Source organism: Haliotis cracherodii, unplaced genomic scaffold (genome assembly GCF_022045235.1).
Source record: "Haliotis cracherodii isolate W230 unplaced genomic scaffold, xgHalCrac1.p SCAF_9, whole genome shotgun sequence".
In the NCBI taxonomy this organism is placed as follows: Eukaryota; Metazoa; Mollusca; class Gastropoda; order Lepetellida; family Haliotidae; genus Haliotis; species Haliotis cracherodii.
The window spans coordinates 46,652,273-46,666,909 of record NW_027266343.1 but is presented as its reverse complement, the minus strand read 5'-3'; the positions used below and the strand labels follow the sequence as shown (position 1 = coordinate 46,666,909).

At 41.8% G+C, this 14,637-nt stretch overlaps 1 protein-coding gene across 4 annotated transcripts in view; it reads right to left on the bottom strand.

The window, feature by feature from the left end:
- LOC139453164 (stress-induced-phosphoprotein 1-like) overlaps positions 1 to 14,637 on the bottom strand; it is a 51,114-nt gene that overhangs the window by 35,475 nt on the left and 1,002 nt on the right. For all 4 annotated transcript variants that reach the window (XM_071234794.1, XM_071234795.1, XM_071234796.1 and 1 more), the window contains exons 2-5: positions 12,215 to 12,306; positions 8,091 to 8,156; positions 6,721 to 6,769; positions 6,265 to 6,393 (exon numbers count right to left, since the gene is read on the bottom strand). In XM_071234794.1, the coding sequence (XP_071090895.1) occupies positions 6,265 to 6,393; positions 6,721 to 6,769; positions 8,091 to 8,156; positions 12,215 to 12,306 (336 nt within the window). The remainder of the gene's footprint in view (positions 1 to 6,264; positions 6,394 to 6,720; positions 6,770 to 8,090; positions 8,157 to 12,214; positions 12,307 to 14,637) is intronic.

Here is a 14,637-nt window from a genome sequence, read left to right as displayed (position 1 = left end):
TGACAAATAATTTCTCACTTCGGAAACATTTTGAAGAGACTGAACCCGACAAATGAAATGAATCCAGTACTAACCATAGACAAAACAATCACACAAAAAACATGCCCTGCAAAACAACGCATTGTGTGATTCCATGTTGATTTTCTAAATCAATAAACTTCTTTCTGCAATAAACAATCCAGGGTAAATTAGATCTGACTCTGAATGCCGAGCAAATGAATGTTTAATGATGACAACTAGGCCCAATACGCTGGCTGCCATCTTGAAGACGCTCCATCAGTTTGAGTTATAACATCCATGAAATAAAACGCACGACCCTTCCTTGCCATGAAGAGCAGTACTCAATCAGACATTAAAATATCAGACAATATATCCCTTGAGGGCACAATGATATCCTTATACCATGTATACTGTACAAATGTTCAAGCTTCATGCTGACAAAGCATAAATGCAACACCTTGAAGCACAGCGTTGACAGCAACAGCAAAAACATTTACAGCCTGAATTGGTTGAAATAATGAATACAACCAGTGCCAGTGAACAATCAAAGAAATGTGGCACTAAATCAGAGTGAGCAATACTAAAGCTCCTTCACTATCACATAAAAGCTTGCCTGGACAAGTTAACATGGTTAATCCAGATGTTGATCATGTCTGAAACAGTCCACCCACATGGTGTGATGACACTCAATCCACAGGGGAAGCCAAGAGTTGCTCCTTCCTAGTGGTTGTCCATCCATGTACTTTTAATAAGCAGTAGCCATTTTGACCATCTGTCCTGCCCCACCCCCACCCCCACCCCACCCCCCATCAAAGTAAGAATGGGGTACAGAGGACCTGTTCTTTTTCTCCCCTCCCCCAATTCAGAAAGAAGGCTTAAAATCGGAATAAAAGAGAAAATGGAACACCTACATAACTGATCACTGAGCCGAACAGTGCAGAGGCCGCCGTCAGTCCACATATCCCAGCCCAACAATGGCCTAGTGTATTAGATGCATGAAGCGGGTACATACCAATATACCGTAGTCTCGGCCATGCATTATTTATTGCAGGCATTTGACATGTTTGGAGACAGCTTTGACATCAACTCTAGAATTATTGATTTGAGACAAGTTTTATTTTTTTCTTTGGTTTACCCTATTTTTTTAGTCTCGATAGTAAATGAGGGTTGACAAAATAGTCCAGCGAAACATCAATCATTACTGGCTAGTGTAACCATAGCAACTGCCACTGGATAAAAATACCTGTACCCTTTTCCCGTATTTCAGAGGAAAATGATGATCTTTTGACAAAGCTGTGGTAACCCTATTTAGATACAAAACCACAAGAATAGAAAAAATTCAAAATACAAAATGCTGCCACTGCACAGTAGCTGACCTGCATATGTAGTCAACAGTTTCAAATGTGAACAAAGATAATTAGTTAACAAAACCTTTTGTCAGCATTGATATATTTTTAGCATAAATATCGAGGATAAAACAATCGACACTAAAGTCTGAATCATTAGAACCAAATATGATGCCTTTCTAAGAAACATTGAAACCAATATTCCTAATGTTGTCAGGTCACATAGCGAGTAGGGTCACACACAGAGTCAGTTCTAGCAGAGAGTTGGGACATTCAGTGAGTTGGGACACACAGAGAGTCGGGACATTCAGTGAGTTGGGACACACAGAGAGTCGGTTCACGCAGAGAGTCGGGACATTCAGTGAGTTGGGACACACAGAGAGTCTGTTCACGCAGAGAGTCGGGACATTCAGTGAGTTGGGACACACAGAGAGTCGGTTCACGCAGAGAGTCGGGACATTCAGTGAGTTGGGACACACAGAGAGTCGGTTCACGCAGAGAGTCGGGACATTCAGTGAGTTGGGACACACAGAGAGTCAGGACATAAAGTCAAGACACACAGAGTCACAAGATACACAGCGAGTCGGGACACACAGTCGCGATACACAGAGTAAGGACACACACAGAGTCAGGATACACACAGAGTCAGGACACACACAGAGTCAGGATACACAGAGAGTCGGGACATACAGCGAGTCAGTACACATAGTGAGTCAGGACACACAGCAAGTTGGGACTCAAAGTCAAGACACACAGAGTCAGGATACACAGAGAGTCGGGCCATATAGCGAGTCTGGACACATAGTGAGTCAGGACACACAGAGAGTCAGGATACACAGAGAGTTGGGTCACAGGTATTCAAGTCACACAGAGAGTTGGGTCACACAGCAAGTCGGGCCACAGCAATTCAGAACAGTGAGTCAGGTCACACAGTGAGTTGGGTCACACAGCAAGTCAGGACAGCGAGTTGGGTCACACAGCAAGTCAGGACAGTGCATCAGGTCACACAGTGAGTCGGGACACACAGAGAGTTGGGTCACACAGCAAGTCAGGACAGTGAGTCAGGTCACACAGCTAGTTGGGTCACACAGCAAGTCAGGACAGCGAGTTGGGTCACACAGCAAGTTGGGTTACACAGCAAGTCAGGACAGTGCATCAGGTCACACAGTGAGTCGGGACACACAGAGAGTTGGGTCACACAGCAAGTCAGGACAGTGAGTCAAGACAGTGAGTCAGGTCACACAGCAAGTCAGGAAGGTGAGTCAGGTCACACAGTGAGTTGGGTCACACAGCAAGTGGGGCCACACAGCAAGAAAGGACATTGAGTCAGGTCACACAGTGAGTCAGGTCGCACAGCAAGTCAGGACAGTGAGTTGGGTCACACAGCAAGTCAGGAAGGTGAGTCAGGTCACACAGCGAGTTGGGTCACAAAGCAAATCCGGACAGTGAGTGAGGTCACACAGCGAGTCCGGACACACAGAGAGTCAGGTCACACAGCGAGTTGGGTCACACAGCGAGTCAGGTCACACAGAGAGTCAGGACAGTGAGTTGGGTCACACAGCGAGTCAGGTCACAGCAAGTCAGGACAGTGAGTTGGGTCACACAGCGAGTCAGGTCACAGCAAGTCAGGACAGTGAGTTGGGTCACACAGCGAGTCAGGTCACACAGCAAGTCAGGACAGTGAGTTGGGTCACACAGCAAGTCAGGACAGTGAGTTGGGTCACACAGCAAGAAAGGACAGCGAGTCAGGTCACAGCAAGTCAGGTCACACAGCGAGTCAGGTCACACAGCAAGTCAGGTCACAGCAAGTCAGGTCACACATCGAGTTGGGTCACACAGCAAGTCAGAACAGTGAGTGAGGTCACACAGCGAGTCAGGTCACACAGCGAGTTGGGTCACACAGCAAGTCAGGACAGTGAGTTGGGTCACATAGCGAGTCAGGTCACAGCAAGTCAGGGCAGTGAGTTGGGTCACACAGCGAGTCAGGTCACACAGCAAGTCAGGACAGCGAGTTGGGTCACACAGCGAGTTGGGTCACACAGCAAGTCAGGACAGTGAGTTGGGTCACACAGCAAGTCAGGACAGTGAGTTGGGTCACACAGTGAGTTGGGTCACACAGCGAGTCAGGTCACACAGCAAGTCAGGACAGTGAGTTGGGTCACACAGCGAGTAGGGTCACACAGCAAGAAAGGACAGCGAGTTGGGTCACACAGCGAGTCAGGTCACAGCAAGTCAGGACAGTGAGTTGGGTCACACAGCGAGTTGGGTCACACAGCAAGAAAGGACAGCGATGTCAGGTCACAGCAAGTCAGGTCACACAGCGAGTCAGGTCACACAGCAAGTCAGGACAGTGAGTTGGGTCACACAGCGAGTCAGGTCACAGCAAGTCAGGACAGTGAGTTGGGTCACACAGCAAGTCAGGACAGTGAGTTGAGTCACACAGTGAGTTGGGTCACACAGCGAGTTGGGTCACACAGCAAGAAAGGACAGCGAGTCAGGTCACAGCAAGTCAGGTCACACAGCGAGTCAGGTCACACAGCAAGTCAGGTCACACATCGAGTTGGGTCACACAGCAAGTCAGGACAATGAGTGAGGTCACAGAGCGAGTCGGGACACACAGAGAGTTGGGTCACACAGCAAGTCAGGAAGGTGATTCAGGTCACACAGCGAGTTGGGTCACACAGCAAGTGAGGACAGTGAGTCAGGTCACACAGCGAGTCGGGACACACAGACAGCTGGGTCACACAGAGAGTTGGGTCATACAGCAAGTCAGGACAGTGAGTCAGGTCACACAGCGAGTCGGGACACACAGACAGCTGGGTCACACAGAGAGTTGGGTCATACAGCAAGTCAGGACAGTGAATCAGGTCACACAGAGAGTCGGGACATACAGAGAGTTGGGTCACACAGAGAGTTGGGTCACACAGCAAGTCAGGACAGTGAGTCAGGTCACACAGCGAGTCGGGACATACAGAGAGTTGGGTCACACAGAGAGTTGGGTCACACAGCAAGTCAGGACAGTGAGTCAGGTCACACAGCGAGTCGGGACATACAGAGAGTTGGGTCACGTAATGAGACATACAAGTCAGAAAACAGAAGGTATATATGACCACCTAATCATTATTAGTCTGCTGTTTCGACAAGTACTGAATACTGCTCTCAGGATGGTATCCAGATGAACAAAGACAGACTGTTGAGTCTGTGCCAGGATCAACTGAGATTCAGAAATAGATGATAACCCCATGAGTACGCAAATAAATCAGTTTAATCCTACCCCTTGGCAAACATGTTCACAATAATCAGGTCTAAATGAAAAAGAGGCAAAATCAATTCAAGCCAGACTTCAATCAATATCACAAATATGCTGTGCACTGTGTGGTAACCATGGTAACAATACATCAATCATACTATTGGAAATCATTAACATGAATGGAAGATTCAGTAAGTCTTACCATGCTTACTGCAAGTACCATGTGTTCAGAAACATATAAACTGGCTAGACTGACTGTTTCATTAGGCCATGAAGAAAGGATCATGTTGATAACAAAATGTTCTGTTGTGACACAGGCATCTGTTTATTTGTCGTTTAACACTGCCCTCAGAAATATTCCAGTTATTTCAACCTGTAAATACTCAAGACCAGACAAACCAGTGATTGATATCATGAACAGTATCCATGACATAGGGGTTGGAAGACACGCAGTCAACAAAGTCACAGAATCTCGTCACCTGATCCACCAGTTGTCTCTTGTGAGGCCGTCAAATAGGAATAAGTAGCTGAAGGCCAATTATAACTAGGAATCCCTGTGGGGGGATAAACATTATATGTGTTTTCAGATTTAAATCTGAAAGGACAAACTAGAATAAGGGCCCTTTTTGCCCCATAAAAAAAGTCAAATCATATACTTAGGGAATGTTCAAATGGCTGACAACTTTTGAAACACTGTCTTTCATACATTCATAATGGTGAGGTGAGGTGAGGTGAGGTGATGTGAAATGGGGTCTTACCCCGCGTCCAAGATAATTGCACTTACGTAGCGATGTGCATGCACATACGTATGTGTGTGTGGCTGCTTGTACTAGTCCGGACTAATGCCAATTTATAGTGCTAGCCCAGTAAGCATGCTAAGATACCATGCCGCAGTTTAACATGAATACCCAACAGTGTACTGTCTCCAAGCCTTAATGCCAAGTGCCAGACAGGGTAACAACAAGTACCATCTTTTAACGTCTTTTGGTATGACGTGGCCGGGGACCGAGCCCCCACAGAGGCAGTCCATACATAATGGAGGTGTTGCTAATTTTATAAATCATAAAGAACCTCTGGGCAAAACCAGGCCCGTATAATACCTTGCCTTTTGAGGACCAACCATTTCCTATCCTGGGTGCAGTCCCTAATCTGGAGTTGAAGGATTCAAATGTTGACAATGGGAAAGCCTGCATACTAGCCTGACTGACTTAAAACAGAAGCAGATAACTCACTAATATAGCACTGCATATACTACTAAAAAAAGTTAAGGACCACACAATTCTTTCATATTACTAATGTTAATAAAGAAATCAGGAGTGAGTGAGTGAGTTAGGTTTGGCGCCGCTTTTAACAGTATTCCAGTTATATCACGGCGAGTCAGCTTTATGTGGGAGGTGAGCCCGATGTGATGCAGGTCTCAGATATTTACCTCTTTGGGAAACCCAAGAGCATGGGTATGGTGCTGACAAAACTTAATCAGGGCGAACTGGGATTCGAACCCACAATCATAGGTTTCTGGTGTGCCCAAGGGATGCAACTCTGCACAGCGAATTGCGGCAGAAAGAAATCAGGTGGTCCCTACTTCTTTTGAGTAGTATAATACAGGTGCCTCCCTTGTCTCAGGTGAATATTTTCCACATTGACATACCATAACATAATCAAGGTTACCTTTTTTCTTCAAATCTTGTTTTAGCCTGATCTTGTCAGTATACAAGGGGTAGGGGATGTCGTCATCGGAGTCGTCTGTATCGTCATCATCGTCATCTGATGTGTCATACCCAGACCCATTAAGAGTACCTAAAACAAGAAAGAATGAAAAACACGGTTTGTTACTATTACTTGATTTACTTCATGTAATTGCTTGATATTTTTCTGATGGCATTGTTTCTAGAAAGCATTATTTCATACAGAATTTAATTTTTTATGTAATTCACTATTGAATGTCACTGTTATCATGGTTGTGTTTGATGTAATTGAAATGGTCAATCATTCAAAGCAGAAACTTTCATTCAAAGCATGATTTCAAACTGAAGATCCAAACTGTCTCTGCTTCATGCATGGCATGGAGATCAGTATAAAAAGTTATAACATTGCCATATATTAATGTGATATAATTCAACTCACCCAAAGATTTAGAGAAAAATACTTCTTGAAACATCCGTAACATTTCATCCTGAAACAAGACAGAAAATAGGTTGGACATGTGGACAGAAACATAATACCCCTAAACATGAAACAGCAGTTACCTCCCTTGTCAAATTTCAAATTTTTAAAAGAGTTAGCGAGTGATAAAATCAAGCTTTAAACTGCAGTTTGTTGTGATAATTATAACCACTACAGTCAAGGTGATGTGAAATGGGGTTCAACATCCCTCAAGACTATTGCACTTAAACAGTGTCGGGCATGCACGTTTGCGTGTGTGTCGGCTTGTATCTGTCTGGATTATTGCTGGTTTTCCAACATACTGAGATACCATGCCTTAGTTGGATGGATACGCCACTATATACGGACCAGTCCTTGTTTTATCCCCTTATTAGCATGCGCCAGGGTAACAATAAGCACCATATTTTAACATCTTTTGGTACAATGCCACCAGGAATCGAACCACCAACCTATCCACTAGACCACAGATGTGGTCCCACTACAGCAGAACCTCAAGTAGGGGCGGTCGGGTAGCCTTGTGGTTAAAGCATTTGCTTGTCGCGCCAAAGACCCAGGTTCGATTCCCGACATGGGTACAATGTGTGAAGCCCATTACTGGTGTCCCCCGCTGTGATGTTGCTGGATTATTGCTAAAAGCAGTGTTAAACCATACTCATCCACTCTCTGAACCTCAAGTAGATAGTGAGTGGGATTTTATCTCTTTTGCAACTTTTCCAAAATAGCTTCACAAATAGCCCCCAAGCAGAAATAAAAAAAATTTTTTTGACTTTATAAGCGAAATCTCAACCACTAGGCTGAACCACTGACCCCAGTGGCTCAAAGGTTTCATTCCATTCTGAATGTCCCCCATCATGATATTGCTAGCATGTTGCTGAAAGTGCCACACAACCATATCCACTCACGGACCATGGAGATTCCAGGTTAGAACTGATTCTTAGTAACCTGTGTTGGTCGTAAACGTCAATTAAAGGGATCCGATCGTCAGACTCAACAACTTGGTTGATTGTGTGTCATTGTACCCGAAGATGTGGTACATTCCTCTTATCATCCATCCATCGTCTGAGCCAGACACACTTATTTACAGGACGCCATCACACAGTAGGAATATTGGTAAATACGGTGTTATAACACACTCTCTCACAGTCAGCTTATTACAGTTGAATCCCAGCAAAGACTGACACACTTAACACAGTCATAAAATATGAAATGTGGACGTTAATCCCAATCAGTATAATCAGACCCAGTTGTGACAGGAATAGTAATGCCATCACTGACACAAACAACCTTGGGAATAAGACCTATAAATAGACCAATGACAGTGTGGCACTTACCAGCGTCATATCTGATTGGCTATCTGTCTGCAGTCTCTTATATGCATTGCTCACTTGTTTGAACTTCTGAAATGACAACAGTTGACATTATGGAAAAGTACAGATACATGAAATGTAAGAAACACGACAAAATAATGTGACAAAATTGCAGAACAGACTAGTTCTGTAGTATATACTACACAACATTTGCTAAGGACCAAAACGTCTGGTGGCCAAGATACAGTTGCAAGTTGTAGTGATATCATCATGATAAGTTCTGAATGTCGTTACAAACTGTTTAACCATGAGACATTATGCCATTAAATGATTGACGACATTACTAATATCTTTGTTTTTCACTGACTGACAGCTGTCTGATCATGCTATGGTCATCCTTAATCAAGGGTGTGATCCTTTGCAAATATTGAGTAGTATACATTCAGGTGACAATATCTGTTCTGATGATGACCCAAGTAATCAATATTTGAGATTCAGCATGACACTCAAGGATCCTCTTAAGACTGTTTGTTCCATCCCCACTTTTTCCTGAATGTCCAAAACATTCCCATCAGAAATTGACCTTGCAAAAGACTTTGACATTTGACACAGCCATGACATATGACAGGTATTGAGTTAATTATTGAGAGTGAATCGTAAGTTACAGGAAAATGGTTTCTCATGAATTAATCCAAAATAATGAAATTTGAAAAACATATTTCATAAATTGACCTCTTGTGACCTTGACCTATGATCTGATTGAGGGCCTGCCATTCATAAATACTCAAGTTACCTTGAACACAGGCTGTGACACTACTGAATACTGAGTATACTTGGACTTAAAGGTATTCCAGTCTCGTGTGAAAAATTCCCATGGGGTATATACAATGATATACTATATGAGAAATATCAAGTATGACACAATGTATGACATCCCTAAGATCTGTCCTAAGCATAGTGTTGACAAAAACCTACTGTGGCGCCAGAGCTCGAATTCAAACAATCACATTAATTAAGCAGCCCCCAGGAAGTAATGATACGGACGAATATCCTATCAAAAGTTGATAAAATTGTTTTAATATCCTAATGCCATTTGACTCTCAGCAAAATCACTAATGTTTAGTCAGTAAAAGTTTCATGTTGAGTGGCATCACTGAACACTGTTCATACAGTCATCCCTTGCTACAACGCCACCTATGGGAGGCCAAGTAACTGATGAGTGAGTGAGTGAGTGAGTTGGGTTTAACGCCGCTTTTAACATTATTCCAGTCATATGGCGGCGTGTCAGCTTAATGTGGGAGGAAAGCCCGAAGTGATGCAGGTCTCAGACGTTTACCACTTCGGTGAAACCCACGAGCACGGGTATGGTGCTGACATACCTAGAAACATAATCGTGGCAAACTGGGATTCGAACCCACAATCATAGGTTTCTGGCGTGCCCAAGGGACGCAACTCTGCACAGCGAATTGCGAATTACAATCCTACTCAAAATCATTAACACCATGCTTAGTGTATTTAGGCTTTGTATCAATTTTAATTTAGGCACATCAAATATGTCAAACATTTATCCCACTGGGAATACAACCAAGTTAAACCTATTAACACTAATTACAGTGATCAGTTCAGACACCAGCTGAAGACTGATGCTTAGTCTCTTGAAATATGTATTTCTGATAGAAAATAGATTGAAATTAAAAAATTGAAAAGGAGCCCCCGTGAGATGGGAGATTCAGACCCTGAGGAAAATAAAGACTTGCTTCATTTAGGGCTTTTGCATTCCAGAAAGGGCTGGTTGAAATGGAAAATAATATGGTTCAGTGACTGTGAGACAGTCAAACACAGCTGCTGCATTCCCACCACCAGGGGATAAAGGTGCAGTGAAATATGGTTTAATGTCGCATCCAAGATTATTGCACTTATACAGCTGTGTATGTGTGTACTGCGGGTGAGAGGGCTGCTTGTACAAGCCTGGACTTATGCCAGTTTTATAGAGCAAGCCCACTGAGACACCATGCTGCAGTTGAACATGGATACCCCACTCAGACACAGAATACTGACTCTGAACCAACCAGTCCTTGATTTATCCTCTTGATGCCACTCAGGTTAACAGCTAGTACCATCTTTTAACGTCTGTATGACATGGTCTTCGGGATCGAACCACCGACCTTCTGGGCACAAGCTCTATCCAGTTTGAGAAACACACTACAGCAAAAATGTTCCAAAAGGAACCCTTATCCTCAAGATCATGGCATGATTTGTGATGACAAGCCTTTTTAATCAGATAACTAAGGTTAATTTCATAATGACTTATCTTGACCTTCCATTTTCGTCAAGAAATGCCACAAAATTTCTGATAACCAACTTGCACATGGCTCTACAAGTACAAGTTACAACATGCACACTATGACTAGAAAACACCCTGATTCCAAAAGTGATCAATGTTGAAAAGTAGATGTATAACAAGGCTAAATTAAAAAAATTCTCAGATCTCTGATAACTGGGTCAGGGTTTTACAAATAAATTAATGATGTATTGCTGTAAAATGTAACAGGAACATGAGAACATTATCTTGAAGTACCCACATTTTGAGGATGTCAAACCCAAGAAAGCATGACAAATTACACATAACACAGTGATTAGTGGTGTAGTATGGTACATAAAGCTTCGAGTTACTGAGAGTGTTCAAAGATCGTTATTGTGTGCAAAAGAAAAGGTTAGTCAGACACATATATGAAAATGTTCTACATACATTGGTCCATGACATAAATATTAGGTTGCATTTATCAATAAAAGGTTGCACTGGTGCCAGGTTAATATAGCTAAATCCCTGGGGTCCCCTGGCCAGAATATCACAAGCAGCCCATGAACTGCAAGCACTCTTTAAACAAGACATGTTAGAACACAGCAATCTAATGTATCATTGATGAATAGCGTGTCAATGTGCATATGTAAATAGGATGTTATTTAGTATACTGCAATATGGAAGCATCGGAAGTGTTAACCGTACACATCGGAGTTAAGCGACTACCAACATAACTGACATCTGACACATGCGACATCTGTATTTTTGTAGAGACCAAATATTTTTTTCATCACTCCTTCAAGCATATTCATTTTTCTTCTCTAAAAGGAGCCAATGATTTGGTTTGGACCCCACACATTTTCAAGACTTCCGGTGGACAATAAGGATTTTGTGTAAATCCCACGGCATTTTTTCTAGGACAGACAATGTTTTACAAATTGTGACAAACACATCCACACTCAGCCACACTGAACATGCTGAATGGAGCACTTTTTATGACTGAGCAAGTGGATAGTGCATGTTTTATGCATGTCTATCATCATACCATGGGGCTGACAGAATCATTTAATCAATGAATTACAAATTGTATAACCTGTGTACATGGTGTAGGTGTCACAGCTTCATTATACTAACAAACACACCAAGTCTCAGGGCCGCTGACAAAAATTGCCAGCTGAGGTCACAATGACCTCATCCTATCTTGACAAATAGTATTCTAGGGCAGGACTAGTTCCCGGTCATTTTCAGTTGCAAACATCACAATACACCTTAGGAAATTCTAACACATTAAACAATATGTTAAACAAAAAACAAAGAAAGAAAAAAAACTTTAAAAAATCAAACTTCTTCATAAAATCATTTTCAGTTGCAAACATTACAATACTGTAATACACCTTGTGAAAAAAAAAGAAGAAAAATCCCAGGCTTATCATAGAATAATCCCTTTTTCACATTTGTCTAAACATGATAAAACTTGTATTCCAGTTAACCATGATAACAGTTTTCATCCACTAGTCCATATGATAACATATAGCAAATCCCCTTAAAAATGGCAATTTTCAACTAGTCCTTATGATACCTTTACCATTGGGCAGTTTGGCAAGGACAATAGGACTAGTGCCAATTTCTAACCCTGAAAACTGAAAAATATATTTGGTCTTATCTCATTTTTATTACTGCTGAGCATATGTTGAGATTTCTTGACTATTTTGAGATGCAATATCAGGGCTGTAAGTGAAATGGTTGGGTTTCCAGATATGTAAATATTCTATTGGGGCAGACTAAAGCATTTCCAGCATTGCCAATCATGCTCAAGAAATATTATTTTTCATAAAGAAATACAAACCCTGACTGCATCAGCTGAATTGCCATGTTTCTCGGGATGCCACTTAAGAGCTAGTCGCTTGTAGCTTGTCCTGATAGAATCCTGGTCAGCCACTGATAGACAAGTATATCAACATCATATTAAACACATCAACATCACAAACAAACACTTCAACAAGACCAACAATCAAATGTAAATTTGATGTGTTCAAATAAATTGTAATGTGCAGAGGTGAGTGTTTGTTTGTTGTTTAACACCACACTCAGCAATATTCCAGCTACATGTCTGTAAATAATTGAGTCTGAACCAGACAATCCAGTGATAGATAGCATGAGCATCGCTCTAAGCAATTGGGATACCATGACATGCATCAACTAAGTCAGCGAGCCTGACCACCCGATCCCGTTAGTCGCCTCTTATATGGCAAGCATGGGTTGCTGAAGACCTATTCTAACCCAGATCTTCATGGGTCGCAGAGGTGAGTGAGTATTGAATAGTTGAACAATCAACATAATGTTTGGGGAAATCCTAAAGTGGTGCAGATTTAGGATGTTTATGACTGGTGAAACACACAAGCATAGACATGATGGAATGGTGCTGACCAACCAAGGATCATAATCATGATCATCTGATTGTCATGGTAAATTTGGGATTTGATGAGCAGATCCTACGTCATACTCATATATTACAGCACATGGCAACAATACATCGTCTCGTTCATTCCATCTATTGTCAAGCAATATTTAACCATAATAGTTTACATGGTTTACCGGATTTAAAATTGGTTAAGATCAACCTCTCCAGTAAATTACAGATGAAAGTTTAAAATTGAGAATGAAAGTCAAGGGATCCTTGTCATAATCATTTGAAACCCTAATATTAACAATGATTAAAGATGAAAATCTTGAATCTATCCCCAGGGATCGATTTAACTGCTGGCCCGTTGCCCCGTGGCCAGTTAAAATTACAAATGCTTGCTCAAACGTAAAGTGGATGGCCCGTCTGGCAAGTGAAAATGTTCCCCCTTCTCCATGTTCATGATGTTCTCTGTGTTTAATTTTTCAAATTGGACACTGCTCGGGAATCGTGTAATTTTGATGAGAAAATATTTAGAAGGGATGAGGTTGTGTGAATGGTTAACTCCATAATCACCGCTGTAGAACGACACAACAGACAGCCTTTTTGTAATGTTCCATACAACATCATCATCTTTATTTGCTCGCCACAAAATGAGGCAAATGGAAGCCAACATTGGGTAACTCAGTCATGGCATCCAACATTTAGTTTAGGGCCAGTTAGCTTGGAGAAGGGCCAGTTAGCTTGGAGAAGAGCCAGTCACTTTAGAAAGGACCAAGCCCTGCTGGGTACATATGAATTTGTTGTTAAAACTGAAATCTACCCCTGTCCCTCTAGATTAAATAAAATTACAGAAAATGTGAAGGATTACCCAATATCTCTAACAGAGCAGATATTATACATCTTTCATCAATCAACAAATTGCTCTCCACCGGTACAGACTGTTCACTGCTAAATTAGCTGGACATCTGTGAGATAATTCAATCCATATTTTCACCTTATTAATAAATATGGATCAGCCTTGAGCATATTTCCATAAATTTACAGATAAATCTGGTAAAAACCCCATAGTCACGAGCTCACATATCCTGCTGAGGTCATGGTTGCCTCTTGTCATTTACATTTCATAGAAAATTCAAATGAGTGAAAGTTTGAACTGCGGTCACAATGACCCGACTCCAGTGTTTCTGTACTCGGTCACAATGACCTATTACTGTTCTTGTTTATATGTAACTTCACTGTGATTGTTGTTGTGAAGTCTAAGCCTTCATTAATATAAACTTGCTCTCATATAGATAGTACTAATACCACCCATATACCCCACAGGGAAAAGATTAGGTACCAGTCAACCTATGCTGGTCATAAAGTGACCAAATGGATCGAGTGGTCAGTCTTGGTAACTTGGTTAGTTGTGGGTCATCATAATCGGGATCGTTGCTCACAATATCAATCACTGGATTGTCTGTTCCAGACTCAATTTTTCACAAGTCACCATCCTATACTATATAGCTGGAAAAGTGCTGAGTGCGGCATCAAACAACAAACACACACACACCCATCAATATCACCAAAAAGGTACATGTATCAGAATACCACAATCTATTCCTTGGAGTAGAAACGAATCAATCATCATTAATTAATTTGAGCAGCAGTATTAACACTTTCTTAGGTGAAACAAAATTTGTCCTACATTGTCAACCAACATCATTACCAATGAGTACTGGCCCAAAAGAATACTTTTTAGAAGTCATGTGCACAGAATATTCATTACTGCAAGTCATTGACATATTCAACAATGTTTGGCAACACAGCAACTGACCACTTGTATACGTTCTATATCTTGTATGTGTCACAGGTTTCTTGATCAA